This window comes from Mastigoproctus giganteus, chromosome 6 (assembly GCF_048544385.1).
Source record: "Mastigoproctus giganteus isolate SK-2022 chromosome 6, ASM4854438v1, whole genome shotgun sequence".
Classification (NCBI taxonomy): domain Eukaryota; kingdom Metazoa; phylum Arthropoda; class Arachnida; order Uropygi; family Thelyphonidae; genus Mastigoproctus; species Mastigoproctus giganteus.
The window spans coordinates 228,785,725-228,802,288 of record NC_143580.1 but is presented as its reverse complement, the minus strand read 5'-3'; the positions used below and the strand labels follow the sequence as shown (position 1 = coordinate 228,802,288).

Genomic DNA, 16,564 nt, shown 5'->3' with positions numbered 1-16,564 from the left:
TCAAAAACGGCAACCTGGCTACATAAAAATGCCTTGCATTTTTTGTGAGTGGGACTTTTGGGCAAGGAATAAGCACTGGGATGTCAAAGTCTGGACGGAGAGGGGCAGTTTGTTTCCTGAATTCTCCTGGATCAAAGAACATAGTTCATAAACTACTGGTTGGCCCAAAAACTGTCCTCCTTCTGCTCTTGCACATCAAACTGGGTTTGAAACAGTTTGCGAAAGCTTTACTTCGGGAAGGTCCCTGCTTCAACTACTTTTGTACTAAATTTCCATCGATCACCCAAGAGAAGCTAAAACAAGGTATTTTTGTTGGACCATAATTTGCAATTCTCTGTTGTTGAGAATTTAGGGAACAGCAAGGATCCAGACTACAAGAAAATGTGTTGGCAAACTTCAAGGAGCTGGGCTGCAACATTAATATCAAGGTACATTTTTTGCACTTCCACATTTACTACTTCCCAGAAAATCTAGGAAGTATTAGTGAAGAAGAGAGTGAGAGGTTTCACCAGAACATTAAAGACATGGAGGTGAGGTATTGAGGAAGGTGGAATGTCAACATAATGGCTGACTATTGTTGGGTGCTGAAGAAGGATGGTAAAGTAGAAGGATCTGCAAGAAAATCAAAGAAACAAAAATTTGATCCGTCATAGATCGGTTTTTATAATGAGGGTGAGTGTTTGTTGGACTTTTTACCACACTGCCTTTCTTAATAGTATTTTCAACATGCATTTAAATATAAAAGTCTGGTAAAAGTGGCATTTTGTTATAATTTCAGTGCACAAATTCTGCCAGGATTAATAAAGTTTGTGAAAAATTAAATTTTCATTCATGATTTTTGAAGAAAACTGATATGATGGAAACAAACTGAAGTTATTTTTGAAATCAGCATTAGAAAATGATTCAAAAACACCCTTTTCTGAGAAAATATCAGTGAATTTTTTTTTCAAAATGCAGTGTAGAATAATTATATTCATATGTTGCAGAGGTTCCAGCATCACACCATGTAGTAGTTGGTGTACAATTTATTTATTTTTCTTAAATTTCTTAGCACTATTAAATAGCACAAGTTTGAACAGGTGCCTCCTTAGCCAGGTGGGAAGGAGCAGCAGTTCGTAACACACGCTTCTTGATTAGACCGGGGTTCGATCCTGTCACCACCAAATACAGAGGATGTGGAAAGGTCAGGGAATGACCACCGCATATTCCCAGAGCAATATGGCCTTAGTTGCTAATGCTCCTAAAAACCAAATACAAACAAACAAAACAAGTTTGAACTTGAAACATTGTGATTATATTGATTATATTTCATATAATATATAAAGTAAGCTATAGATTATCGAAAGGTGTAATGTCATGTCACGCGAGATAGTCAAGTTGTTCCTTTTGTTTTTACCATTCTAATTCTGAGATAAAGATAGTAGTCTTTTATAATGGTTTTACCTCTCTCATAAGTAGCCAGATTTTCATTATCATTGAGTTAACCATATGTTTAAACATCTTAAAAGGTACAGTACTCGCAAAAAAAAAAAAAAAAAATGCAAGCCAAGAATTTTCAGACTAGGGCAATAAAATTAATTTAGACTTATATTAGTTGTTGGCATTGTCCCTTTCAAAGTAGTTCCCTCCAGCATTTGTACATTGATCCCAATGCTTCTCCCACTGTATGAACACTCTCTGGAACTCCTGTTACATGATGCTGTCCAACAGTTTCTGTGAATCAGCTTGGATCTCCATGATGTCTTGGAATCTTTTGTCCTTTTAATTGGATTTTCATTTTGGGGAACAAGAAGAAGTCACAGTGGCCAGGTCAGGAGAATAGGGAGTGAGAGAATCATCACCATTTTGTTCTTGACTAAAAACTGCTAAACCGACATAGCCATATGGAGTGGCACATTGTCATGATGCAGAGGCCAGTCCTGAGCATGCTGTTTGTCTGGGTGTTTTCTCCTGATATCCTCCCTCAAATGCCTTAAGATCCTGGATGATTTTACAGTTTGGCCTGGCAGAAGGAACTCCTGTTGAACAATTCCCTCATTGCCAAAGAAAACAATCAGCATGTACTTAACATTCAATCTCACCTGCTTGCTGTTTTTGTATGTAGAGATGATGGACTTTTCCACTGGGAGGATTGCTGCTTTGTTTCTGGGTCTTAACCCTAAACTCAGTTTTCATCCTGTTATGACCTTGGGAAGGAAGTTTCTGTCCTTTCTGGCCTGTGCTTGCCAGTCCCAGTATACAGAAAGCTGGCTCCCTTTCTCTTCATCATTCAGGCCACAAATTTTGCAGTAATCTGCCTCGTGTTTAAATTTTTGGTTAAAATGCGTTGGCATACCATACAACAGGCCTAGAATGTCACAAATATTGTTAATCATATGTTATCAGTCCTCATGGATGACTTGTTTCATTTTTTCAACATTTTCATCAGTCCAACTTGACACATTGTCATAGAAATGCAAATACCGATGAAGACCTTCTGTTCTACCCATAACAATTACCAAATGTTTGTTTAAGTATTACGTAAGTCTTACGTAATACTTAAATTATGTCTCAAATACTTAAGTCTCAAATTAATGACAAAATTTGCAAATTTGCTGTCTCTTAATGTCTACCATCTTACTTGGCTATAAAAATCACAAGGCACACTCAACAGAAATACACTTAAACATCAATTTCCCAAATACGCAACGTTCTATTGATTCAGAACTTGCCGCACTAACTCATAGTGAATTAGTTAAGCTGCATCTAATGGTGCACTGCTATTTATGTTAAAGATTTGAAAAGGCAGCTTAAATTTGGAACAATATATTTGTCATTATCTCTATTATCATTCCATGCTAGAAGTCTGTTAACTCCATTAATAGCTGCATCTTGCATTCACAGTCATATTAGTCTCCTTATGGCCTGCAAGCCTAAGGAATGTAATCCGAAATAGTAGCCCTTGAAAGTTATCCAAGCAGTTTACAGGTACTCCAATCTTCATTTCTAATGGAGGAAGTAAAAAGCAAAACAAACCTGGAGGAAATTTTCATTTGGCCAGAAAGTAACAGAAAATTATCAGTGGGCAAGTACTTATTCACTAAACATTTTATCACACATAGCTCTCACTTTAATATAAATAGCTGATGTACAGACAGTGGGACTTCTTCTATACTGTATTAAATTTTTTATTCCAGTATAAAAATTTAAATTACATCCATATATGTAGAATCTGTCTGATTTGTGTGTATGCTGAAAAATCTAGACTAACTCGTGGGGGGGGGGGTGTGACTATTCCTACTTGAGATTGGTTAACTGCAACCTCAGTTGAAAATTACTTTAAAAATTCCTCCAGTCACCCTGGCAGGAATCGAACCCAGACTTCTCCAAATGATGACATATCATGCTAACTGAGCTTTTGTGGAGAACATGCTGAAAGGTGTAGTAAGCCCCAGTAATTACCCAACTAGAATTTCCAGAGATTGTTGCATCCATAATACTTAGAACGAGCTCCATTCAGTTATTAGCACGTTCAAGCTAGGTAACCAGTTGTATACATAGCCCACAGGATCCAATATGTAGACCATTTAATTTTGGTGAGAGAATAATTTAGATTTTTTTTTGCCATATTTGCTTGTAAATAAGCACTGCTTTTATGCAGCATTTAATTGGCACAAACTTCTCATGGTAACTGTTAATTGCAAACCACTAAAAATGCATGTTTTGCAATAAAATTTGTGGTTTTGCCATATTGACAAAAGGTTTCCTGGTAATTTTGTATTCAGAATCTCATATAATGGATTTTGCTGGAACCATTCAATAGCTAAGTAAGCTATTCTGGCAAAATTCCTCGTATGTGATTCTGAATACAAAATTACCGGCAAACCTTTCACCAATATGGTATCTAATGCACATAAAATTCCCTATATATGATTCAACAATGCATCCTAGGAGTTCAGTTCAACTATAAAAAATTCCACTACTACTTTTCACGATATAACCAACTGATGATATATTCGAAAGTCTCGTGTCAAGACTCTTGGTTTTTAGCATACATCATCATTTATTCGTGTATATGTATATTTATTCGTATACCTGGGAAAAGAGTCGTGCACTTCTTTTTTTCCTTAGGGCACATTTTTTTAACCTCAACTACAATTCTTAATTCATTTCACCTACTTGAATTCCCCATTTTTAACCATACAGATTAAGGGATGAGTGCCGTAAAAATATAAGCTATCGCTAAAAATTTAATAATTAGTATTCAGTAATAATTATATTCTCTGACACTGAAGTAATTGTATTCTCTGACAGGTCTGCCAATACCAAGCTCCACCTTTAGTATGTGGTATTCTCTTTCTTATCTCTGAACTTATTAAAAATAAGCCAAACTTCCTTCATACAAAACTGTTACCAACAGTGAACCTGGAGAATGATGATGATGATGATGATGAACATTATGAAGATGTATGTGAGGTGAGTAAGCGGTGCCATCATTCAGGATCTGAAAATTATTTTAATTTTATATCAAAATTCACTATCGTGTTTTTGTTTAAATACAAAACATTTATTTCATTCCATGGAAGCAATAATAGTTTACATCCATTCGTGAATATAGAAATGTTGGATTTTATCATCTAAGCTGAAAATTAATGCATAATTTTTTCTTCTTTATAATATTTACTTAATAAAAACCCCTGGCTTTTAGCCGTGAAGGGTATTGTGTACGGCATGTGCGTTTTGTATGCAATAAAGAGTTCTTCTTCTTCTTCAAATGGCGTCTCCTACGGAGACGCCATTTGAAGAAGAAGAAGAAGAAGGTGGGAAGGAGCAGTAGTGCGTAGCACACGCTTCTTGATTAGACCGGGGTTCGAGCCCGTCACCACCAAATACGGAGGATGCGGAAAGGTCAGGGAATAACCACCGCATATTCCCAGAGCAATATGGCCTTAGTTGCTAATGCTCCTAAAAACCAAATAACAAAAATAACTTCTTCTAATATGATTAGGATGTTAATTTCCTTACCTGGTTTAACTTACAAGACTGGCACCAATGTAATTGAAAAAGTATCAAAAAGTAATAAATTAAAATACTTTCATTTATTGCATTTCAATTTCATGAAAATGTGGTGATGCTATATCAACTAATTTGAATGCAAATTTAAAAGAAAACATCAGAATCACACTTAAAACCATGGTGTGTTTACCAGGAGCAACAATTGATGTTTCCAGCAGATTGTCAGATTTGGTGGTGGGGGTTAAAAAGAGAGCATTATTATTCATGTGTTGGCTAGAGATATTAAATGAGCACAACCTGACTATTTGTTGGATAAATATAGGACTATGCTGAAAAAATGCCACAATTAGATCAGAATGTGTAACTGTCTGCAATTCTACCCAGACAGGATAGGGTGGGGCTGAAAGCTTTGTGGATTAACTTGTCTTGAGGGATATCTGCAAAGCTCTAGGATGGAAATTTTTACTAGTGTGGTCTGGCCTTGTAAGTAGAGGGAATCTTTTTTGTAGAGATGGTATTCATTTGAATAAGGGTGATGCAAGGATTTTTGCCAGTATCATTGAGGACACCATAAGGTTTCAAGGAAACTGCTAGTTAGGTGGGGGAGATGGGCAATATAGATCTGCATTTATCTGACAATATGTGTTAAAGTAATGCTTGCACTCACCTCAAGAATTCTTGTTTGTTGCCACAACAGCCAATGTTTGCAAGATGTTCTGAGGGTAACAATATTTCAAATGGGGGAGAAGCTTAAGCTAGAGAAACAAGCCTAAATAATTTCAGGGGTGTCTGGGTAGTGAACTATAGAAAAATACTTAGTCTTAACTGTGTCTACAGTAAAATAGCTGAATTTGAACTCTTGGTTAGGACAACAAATGCTGACATAATAGGGCTAACATAGAATCTGGTGATGTAAGTTAGTTGGAAGCAGCGGTATAATGAGAGTGACCAGATGATCATGAAGAGTATGATGAGAGTCTCTACATGCAGATGGAATGGGCAAGCTTGCGTGATTGTCTTATTATGGATAACTTAAATCTCCCCCTAATTGATTGGAATAAGTGGGAGAAAAATTAACCATGGGGAACAATTTTTTTTTTAAAATAAACTAGATGATTATTATTTGTACCAGCATGTTAGAGTAAATAGTAGGGGTGTGAATATTCTTGACCTCATCATTACTCATGAATCAGATAACCTCACAGGGCTTAGTGAGGTTATCTGATCATTGGAAGTTAGTGAGCACGCAATCGTTAGTTGGAAGATGAAGAAAGATATTACAGTAGTCAAAGGTAAAGGCACAGTCTTTAATTTTACAAGAGGGGACTCTGGCAGTTTAAGGCGCTCTATGGCATCTATTAATTGGGCAGATTGCAGAGGAAGGGCGAATACTTTTGAATTACGAAATACCTTTAAAGCAAAAATCACAGAAGCCATGAATGCAAATATATACCATTAAGAAAATATTGCTCAGGGAGGATTTCAAAATCGATGAATATGGAGCTGGCTGGGCTAATAGAGCAGAAAAAGATAGAATGGAAAAGTTACAGAGCGGTGAAAAGTACTGAAACCTACAACAGCTACAGATTGATCTGTAACAGAACCACAAATAAGGTTAGGGAGTCAAAGGCTGAGTATGAGAAAGCATTGGCTAAGAGAGCAAAGAATGAGGACAAGGAATTTTTTGTGTATATGAATACAAAGAAGAAAAAACAAATCCGGTCGGAACCTTATGTACTGGGTGTGGGAAAGTCTTAGATAATCCAGCTGATGTAAGACCCTTCATGCTGAAGAGAGGCTGTGCAAGTGAGTTTGAGCCATATGAAATTAGTGATTTTGGAATTACTGATGAGTGATGACTGATGCAGAATTACTTGAAATACTTTCAAGCATAAAGGCAAGTAAAGCTCCTGAAATTGATGGCATATACCCAGTAATTTGAGTAATTTTAAAGACTCCGATTATGTGGCTACAAAGTTTGACAGCCAGCTCTGAGAGAGGTTAGTAAAATGAATGAAAGTAGAATTTTCACTGTTAATAAAGAATACCAGAACAAGGGATCACAAATTCAAATTACAGGGGAAGAAGTTTAGACTAGATTGAAGTTTTCTTTTAGCCAGAAATTTGCTGATAGTTCATAATTTGTATTTTCTTATTTTTCACCTTATCCCCCCCCCCCCCCAGTGCAACAAAAGCCCGTGGCTTCCTCACACTATGGCTATACTATACTAAAACATGTTATTCTCCTTTTTTGCTGACTTTAAAAAGGAAATACTGTAGAACCCTTTATAAATCCACCATCATTAACTACCTTTCTTTTGGATTTTTGAGATTGGCATTTTACGTTTGTGCCAGTAGTAAGTACAAAGATTTTCAACCGTTGTAGAATGATTAAGCAATGTTCCAGTGGAGCAGCATTGTCATTACAGTAATTATACTGTATTTCTCACTAAGTTAAATTTTCTTAAAATCATATTTAAAGCCTTAAATTAACAAAAAAAAAAACTGTCACAATATAGTGTCAGTTATATTAACATAATAATTAATTAATTTATAATTAATATTGTTGTATCAATCAAACTTCATACCATATGATTATTCTGTTTATATTAATTTATTATTAATATAATAAATTAATATTTATTATATGATCACATACAGCTAATCATTTTGACAAGAATATTTTTATCATTAACTCAGTATTTAGCTGTCCCATCTCAAACTATGATTAATTCAAAATGTCTGTACTACTGCACTCTAGTATTGATCACTCAATTAAAGCTAAAGCCAAGCGGGTATATGTTTTTTTTTTTTTTTTTAACTTAGAGCTGCTCTGAAAAGGTTATAAAGATTGGCAGTGTGAAAATTTGCCATATGCCCAATGAATTTAATGGTGATAATTGCTATTTCACTCAAAATGAAAAAATCTTTTCAAGTTTGTAAATATGCAGTTTAAATAAGAGACAGCAGCTGCCAACTGATTATATGCAGCAACATATGACTGAATAATTTTAATATTATATATCTACACCGGTGAACCAAAACATTATGACCACCTACCTAATATGATGTCGCCCTTCTGTTGCCATGTACCATCCGGGAGAACCTTCGCTCACCTCGACCATTGATGAGCCATGGTCATCCAACACCTCGCCGGTGGTTCGTGGGTTTCCCCTCCTCTGACCACTTTCGGTGGGTACTAACCACAGCTGACCATGAGCACCCACCCCACCAGCCGTGCCATTTCGGATATGCTCTGACCCAGTCGCCTGGCCATTACAGTTTGGCCTTTGTCAAACTTGCTTAAGTCGCTGCCATTCCCATCTGAAGAACAAGAGTGACACTGATTAACGGAGCTCAGTATCAGGTGTTTTTTATACCATGTCTTGACCCGTGCACATGCCGTAGTTCATCTGCAGTTGCTTTGATTTACATAATGACTCGCTGGTCATAATTTTTTGGCTCGTCGGTGTATATATATATATATTTTTTTTTTTTTTTTTTTTTTTTTCAGAGAGTGCTCAAACATGTATTCTTTGTTACATGTTGAGACTATTTCTTGTGTAGATAAAAAAATAAGTATAATTGCTTAATACATAAACAATGTTAACATTTGCCATTCAACTTATTCTTTATTTAATAAGAAGCTGAAAGCCCTTTGGAATTAATCAGAATTATGTCACCTTACTCAACATTTCCATCTTTCTGTGTCTCGGTTTTACCAATGAATTTTTTAAAAGAACACCAATTAATTACAGTGGAAATATCCTCTCTTTCAAAATTAAGAATTAGCTTTAAAGTCTAACGTAAAATTTTTTGAATATTATCAGAATCTGGTTCTGGTCAAGTTTCATGAGAGATCCCATATCGTGGCACAATAAAAATGTTGTTCAATTGGAAACCAGAATTTTGCGATATATATTTAGAGTTTAAGAATTTTTATAAATGTCGCTTAGTATCAGATAAAATTAATGAAAGTAGCTTTAATTTTAGAGATACAGTTCTCTATAAATAACTTGTTGGGATTACTATAAACAATAGTAATCCCAGAAGACCTTAAAGCCAGTTGATGAGTTCATTATTTTCAGTTATGCACCAAGAAAGAATTGTTAATATGTAAAGCAAATTAACCACCAGAACACATGTAATTTAGAAAAATACGTACAGCAAGATCATGATCTTAGTTGCTATTACACTAATCTAAACCATCCATCCCATTCCTGAGTTAATGATGTGCTGTCTAATTTTTTTTTATTTTTCCTTTCAGAATCCAAATGATGTTGATGAACCAGACATTATAGTTGCCAATCTTGAAAAGCAAGGTTCCCCTTCTGATGATAGTTTCAAACAACCATCATCTTGGTTACATCGTGATAATCTCACAAGTAAATCAAAAGCGTTTTATGATCCACAGCATCGTAATCCACTGTATGCAGGATCTGAATTTTGTGAATTATGGGAATTATGCCACCTTACACAACATTTTCATCCTTCTGTATCCCTGTTTTCCAATCAAGTTTTCAAAAGAACACCAATTAATTATAGTGGAGATCCTCTACAAGATTTTACCCTTTCAAAATTTCTTGATCGGTTTGTGTATAGAAATCCTAAAAATGTATCTGAGAATTTAAGTAAAGATGACCAGCATAAAGTATTTGGACGTAGGCAATTATACAGACCACAAGGATGTCGCAAGATGCCTGTAACAAGTAATGCTTACTTGCAACAGAAAGAAGATAAAATACCTGCAGATGAAAAATTCTTGTTCTCTTATCTACGACAGCAGTCAGAAAGGGGGACCCGAATATCAGCTAACGATGATGATGTTGATTCTGATATTGAAAGTGTAACAAGTGAGGATTTCGATAAGTTACTCAGCAAATTTGACCCTGGTACAGATAAAAAAATAGACTTTGCAACTGACTTTTCTCAACAAAAAACAATGAAAAGTAAGAATATAAAAAAACGAAGCCATTCATCAAGTGATGATGATGAGCAGGAAGATGAGCTTAGTTTAGAAGAAGATGATGAGGTTGACTTTAGCAATGAGGAAGATTTTAACAAGGCTTTTGAGGAGTATGATGAAGACCTTCAAGATGTTAAAGATCAGCCACTGAACTTTAATGAGGAGCTTGTGGCATTTGCTGCAGATGGTAAGTAAAATTCCCTACAAAAGGTTTTAGAAATATGCCCAAAATGTTAATTTATGCCAAAATAGTATATTCTGTTTATTTAATCATTATTATTATTATGAAATTTTATTAAATAATGAATATAAATAAATATCACTTTATTAGTTGCTCATCGAAGGATGGGTAACCCACTCTAGACAGGACATGGCCACAGGAACTATGTAAAAGAAAGATGAAAAATTTTGATTTGGGTGACTATTGGTAAAATTCTGCATTTTCTCTGGAATAATTAGCAATACATTCCTGGAACCTATTTCATAAAGTGAAAACATATTTTGGAGGTAATTTTCCCATATAAGATAATTTAATGACTGTGAGTTACTCCAGGTTTATTAGCCTGCACAACATGCACACACATTGTACAGACAGACTAGTCACCAGTTTGGGGGGATGAGAATAGTACAGTAGACTGTCGGAATAACAGCACCCCAAATAATGGAAAATTTGAGCTAATGACACATTGAGATCAGATGTTTACATACAGCATAGATGTCTTGCAGTGACAAAAAACAGCAAGACACGTGATTACTGTATTTGTTTACATTCACTATTTTGAAAGTAATGTACTGATATTAGCGTTAGCATTAGTAGAGGCATATGATGCAAGAAAGCAAGCTTATACAGCATCAGCAAAAAAAAAAAAAAATCCTTCTCATTTCACCCATCCATTTGTTCTATCAACTTCCACAATAACAGATGGAATTTGTTCGAGCAATCAACTACCCGCTGGCTAAAGGAAAATTTCTGCATATCTGTTCGACAACTTTCTTTCCTCAATTTCAGTTTATGCCCCCTCAGGTTTGTAATCCATTCAAGGCCTTATACACCTCAATCAGATCATATCATAGATTATACTGCTGTTTTACATTTATTTTAAATTAAATCCCCTCATTAGGGCTCCTAAATTTAATAAATCTCATACAGATAAGAACTTTCTTTCCTCAATTTCAGTTTATGCCCCCTCAGGTTTGTAATCCGAGCAAGAGGAAGAATCCCATCAGCGAGCCTGCTCAATCCATTCAAGGCCTTATACGCCTCAATCAGATCATATCATAGATTATACTGCTGTTTTACATTTATTTTAAATTAAATCCCCTCACTAGGGCTCCTAAATTTAATAAATCTCATACAGAGAAGAAAAGAAGAACAAAATTAAAGTTTAATGATAATCTTGATATAATCCAAACTATTACATTATGGTCACTCAGAAAGCTAATTCATATACCCATGTGTATTGTGTCTGCAAATTGCATGTGTTCTCTGGTCGATTTGCTTGTTTTGCTGAACGAAAACCCCCAGTTTCTTAGGTAAAAACCTTGCTATCTACACCCAAGACTGACTAACTCAGCCATGCAGTGAAAAAAACCCATAAAAGTTCCTTGTGTCATCAACGGGATTCGAACCTGGGCTTTTTCCATCCGGTGTGGGGAGGACAGTTACGATACCACTCTGCTACCCATGCAGACTAAATTTTATATAATAAAGAAAATAGAATAGGGCGTAAGCAGGAATGTATTAATGGCAGAATATAACACTGAATCATCAACATGTTTATGTTTTTATGTGCAATGAATAAACTAAAAATTAATAACATTGCATTCTTAATCTCTCTACTTCTTATTTAGTCTCATTATTTTTGCGTTAAATATATTAAAAATAAAACTTTCTAGATAACAGAAATATTAAAATAACAGCACCTTGAATCCCTGAAAGTGCTGTTATTCTGTAAGTCTACTGTATAATTACTACAAAAGGAAGCAAAGCTTTTCCTACTCATGGTTACGGTTGTGATAAAATGGATGTCCTGGGTTGGCTGTTGCCGAGTGGTCAGCAAACGGGGGAAAGTGCATGCACTTTGAGTCACCATCGTTCAACCATGTATGCCTACTAAATACAGTGTTGTTTCTTGTATTCTTCATCTTGTAAATTCCTCAGACCATGTACTTATTCATTTCTGTTCTGTTTTATTTTTAATTAGAATAGAGGATAACCCAAAAATTTGGGCACATATTTAAAAATTATATTTTAAAAGCTTTTTTTTTTTAAGAAAGAAGTAAAGTTTTATATCTATCGTGGCTGAAATAACAGCCCAAGATAGATTTCTTATAGTAAAACTTTATTTCAAACCTTCAAGTGTTGGCCATCATCTGAAGAGAATGATCTAAGCATTTTGACTCCCCATTAGTCCCTCAAAACATAATGTGTGTTAAATAATTAAATGTCCTGAACTATTCCACATCTTAAACAGAAGATGCCATATGTGTTAAGCAGATCCCAGATCACACCCCACCACCAAAAAAAAAAATCCACAAAAATGCTTTCAAGTAAGCTAAAAATACTCTAAAACTTCAGTAACAAAAATTTTAGAAGAGTCAGTATATAAGATTTCTTTCCAAAATTGCATCATTCACTTAATCAGGATAATCCAGATAGATAATTAAATTTGCAGAAACATTTCTCCAGGTATATGAAAATAATGAAAGTTTACTTGATGAAATATTGTGATCTGATGAAGCAGTTTTCCAAGATCAGTAAGCATGTTTATGCTAGTTGTCATTGAGAATCTTAATGTTCAAATAGAAAAAAAAAATTAAACTCCAGGTGTTGCTTGTGCCAAAATTTTCTCTACCTTTTTTTTTTTTTTTTTAATTGAAATGTTACTTCAGAGAGGTATTTATGAATGCTGCAAGATTTTGCTTATTGTAAAATTGAAAGAAAGACCTCTTTTCATGCAGGATTATTGCACATTATTCTCTTGAAGTTAGGAACCTGAACAAAAAATTACAAAAACAATTGAATTGGATATCATGGTCATATCAAGTGGTCACTTGGGCCACTCAGTTTAACCCTGCAGATTTTTTGTGGAAATATTTAAAAAGACCGTGGCGGTTCCGTGAAACATTGGATCATTGAGTACCTAAAAACAGTGAAGAATTTGACAAAATTGATCTTGTGTCTTGTTTGAAAGTTTTCAAAAATGCTCATGAATTGAGTCTAAAAGACATTATTTTGAAGTTTAACATAGCTTTCTAGACGACCATAAAAATTTTTGTTTGTTAAATAATAAAGATTTAGTTTCTATTATAATGCTTCTATACTTTTAATCAAAATAAAAGAGAGTGTACTTTTAGTGCACCCTCTAAATGACATTTTCTGTTGTTATAGGACATTTGAGTCTCATACTGTCCTGTCTCACAATTTTAATGATATTGTTACTCAGGCCTCCTATTTAGCTTATCTTGTAATTTCTATGGAAAATTTGCCAGTGTGAATATTTAACTTCTGTATGCCATCCGTGCTTCTGTATAGATTGTTGTGACCCAATTTGTAGTCATGATGGCATACAGAAGTTAAATATTCACTTTTACAATAACATAAATACAGTAATTAACTGAATAAAAAACATTTTTTTTATTTTGGAATGCATAAAAATAATAATGTGTATGATTTAAGCTTAACTGTACAGTTTTTATTTGTTTATATTTTCTGGTTTTATTATGAAAAAATGCAATCACATTGTAAAAGCTGAATTAACAGCACCCAAGTTGAAAAGAGCTTATATTAAAATTATTAGAAATACCTAGTGGAACCATCTTTGTTTAAAGATTAATAAATATATTTAAATGTTTCAGGTGATCTACAAGAATGGTCATCAGTAAAACCTTCAAAGCCAAAGACTGGTTTCAAGAAACAGAAAAAGAGGTAAGACACTTGAGTCATATATACTAAAATGACAGGAATAATGTTTCTTTCTGGTTTATTTTTCTAATATGATATAAATCTCCTGTGTAAAATAAGTGAATCTAGTTCAAATGAATGTTCTTAGTCCAGACACACATACACCCATTTTCATTTAGATTTTCCTTTGAGACCTAAAGTTAAAGATGTATATCAACCATTATCCATGTTTCTGTGCATTGTGTACATTTGGTCCATTCTTCCTTCAAAGCACTTGAAACTTTTCATTTGTGCTCAAGGCGCCTCCGTAGCCAGGTGGGAAGGAGCAGCAGTGCGTAGCACACGCTTCTTGATTAGACCGGGGTTCGAGCCCGTCACCACCAAATACGGAGGATGCGGAAAGGTCAGGGAATGACCACCCCATATCCCGGAGCAATATGGCCTTAGTTGCTAATGCTCCTAAAAACCAAAATAACTAACTAACTAACTAATTTGTGCTCAACCTTAAGTATAATCACAAAATTTCATAAATTCATTTTTTGGGGAAGAAGGGGATTTGAAAAATATAAATGTTTTATAGTAGTATAATAGACTCTTGAATCTAAGATAGATTAAATTATATTTCTTAGGCGCAAGTCATTATTAGAAGCAGCTAATTTAATTTTTATTTTTACAGTGTTGATACCGGTGAATTGTTTGCATCAGCAGAACAGGTAAGATTCCTCTGTTTATATTAACTGTATCCTAATTTCTTTTTAACTTTTGTATTTTGGCTCAAAATATCTTGTTTTAGTTTTAAAAATTTGGAATGAAAAATGGCATGCATTTCAATTAAATAGCAATATATTCTTTGGAAGCAGTGCTTTTTGTTTGAAGGACAGGTGCAATAGCGGCAACTCGTGGTGACTTTCTTTGCAACATGAGCATGAGATTGATGCATTTTGTAGTAAACTTAACTTTCTCTTTGCTATGTCCACAACTGAAATGGGTTTAGTTCACTAAACCCTTTTAAGGCCTTAAACACCTTGATAAGATCACCCTGTAGCTGTCTGATTCCCAAACACTATAATAAATAAATTTCCATTTATTCTCAATATGGCCTAGGCCAGAAGAGTTATATATTCATTGAGACTACATACATATTGAATTAATTAGTATTAAGGGCAGTCAGATTTTCAGTACTGCAGTACTTCACAATTAGCCGTGCATTTTTTGGGGGCAGAATATAAGCTCAAACTAACAACTCCCTTATTTGTAGCTGAACTCTGGACCATAGCAATCCCATAAAAATGTTCTGTATATTCTGGCATGGCCACTGAATCAGAGGAGCTTACAATTAGTCATTTTGACAATGAATATGATCATAAAGAGTATTTAGCAGTCACAGAGGCTTGAACCGTGGTCCACTCAGACACATGTGCTGTACTGCACTCTTGCACATGACCATTCAGCTACATTGTGCTAAGAATTTAGAAATGTCAGGTCTCTCTCTCTCTTCATAAGAATACCTTTTTTTGCACACATGGCCAACTTTGTAGCTCTTCTTTATCTTCTCCAACAAGTCCTCTTTGCTGAAATGGCATCTCCAAGCTTATATGGAATAATCACTGCTGTCTCTGTTGAAAATGTTCCAATGTATCACTGACAGAACCCCCCCCCCCCCCATAAGCTGATTTTAGCATCCCGTTTAAACTGACTAGAGAGCTTCATATTAAACTGTATAATTGCTCTCGAGTCCTTCGATTATCAACTGCATTGATTGCTACCCAAGTGATATATTACTCTAGGATTGCAACATAACAAAAAAATATTTACATTAAATCCTCTAGCTAGTGATGCTTATAAGGATTTATTTAAATAAGTTATTTAGTGAAAACCAGTTATGCATCAGCTTTATCATATATTGCATAGTAAAGTCTTTTTGCTTTATTTTCATAGTTTGCCCACTTACTGGAAAGTAATGCTGGATTGAACATCAATTCTATTGGTGCAGAAGCTCTCTCCAATAGAGATAATGCTGGTAAGCTCTTTTTAAATTCTGTGCACTTATTTATAACAATTGTTCTGCTGAATATCTGTCTTGTTAAAATCTTATCAAGTAATGAATATTCATTGAAATATAGCCAGGTAAGTCTGGCCATTTAATTAATTTATTTTTTTTTTCTCTTACATTTTGCATTGGAACAAATTTGATCTTTCTCTTCTGCAGATATAAAACAACTAAATTGGGAATCAAAGAGGGATCGCTGGATTCATAGCAAAAATTGGAAGGATAAAAAGAAGTTCAGAAATCAGAAACAGAGAAAGAGAAGTCAGGGTCAGAAATTCAGATCGAGGCCTAGGACAAAGCCAAATAAAAAATGAAAATAATTGTATATTGGATGTACAGTAATATATAAAGTAAAATATTTCTTTTGGACAGATTTTGTAGTTTCAGTTAATGTCTAATGAAATAGTTTTTTGTTTGAGACAAATTTATTATTAAACAGTTTTAACTAAACACTTTGCAACACTAGTTATAAGCACTCCATTGTGTTTATAACTAGGCTAAACATATTTTAAAATATAACAAAAAGGACACATTTTTATAGTTTTTATACATGCAAAATTGCTCGAATATGTGACTTCCACAGAAGCTTTTATTTTAAATACTTTTACAAGCGACATTATCCATATAAAAAAAAAAAAAAGCCGTTAAT

The 16,564-nt window shown here is 34.4% G+C and overlaps 1 protein-coding gene across 1 annotated transcript in view; it reads left to right on the top strand.

Moving 5' to 3' along the window:
• Positions 1-16,229, top strand: part of Noc1 (Nucleolar complex protein 1) — a 72,742-nt gene extending 56,513 nt beyond the window's left edge. The window contains exons 12-17 of the mRNA XM_090376452.1: positions 4,294-4,455; positions 9,263-10,148; positions 13,820-13,889; positions 14,542-14,578; positions 15,804-15,885; positions 16,075-16,229. Of these exons, the coding sequence (XP_090232578.1) occupies positions 4,294-4,455; positions 9,263-10,148; positions 13,820-13,889; positions 14,542-14,578; positions 15,804-15,885; positions 16,075-16,229 (1,392 nt within the window). The remainder of the gene's footprint in view (positions 1-4,293; positions 4,456-9,262; positions 10,149-13,819; positions 13,890-14,541; positions 14,579-15,803; positions 15,886-16,074) is intronic.
• Positions 16,230-16,564: the final 335 nt, after the last annotated feature.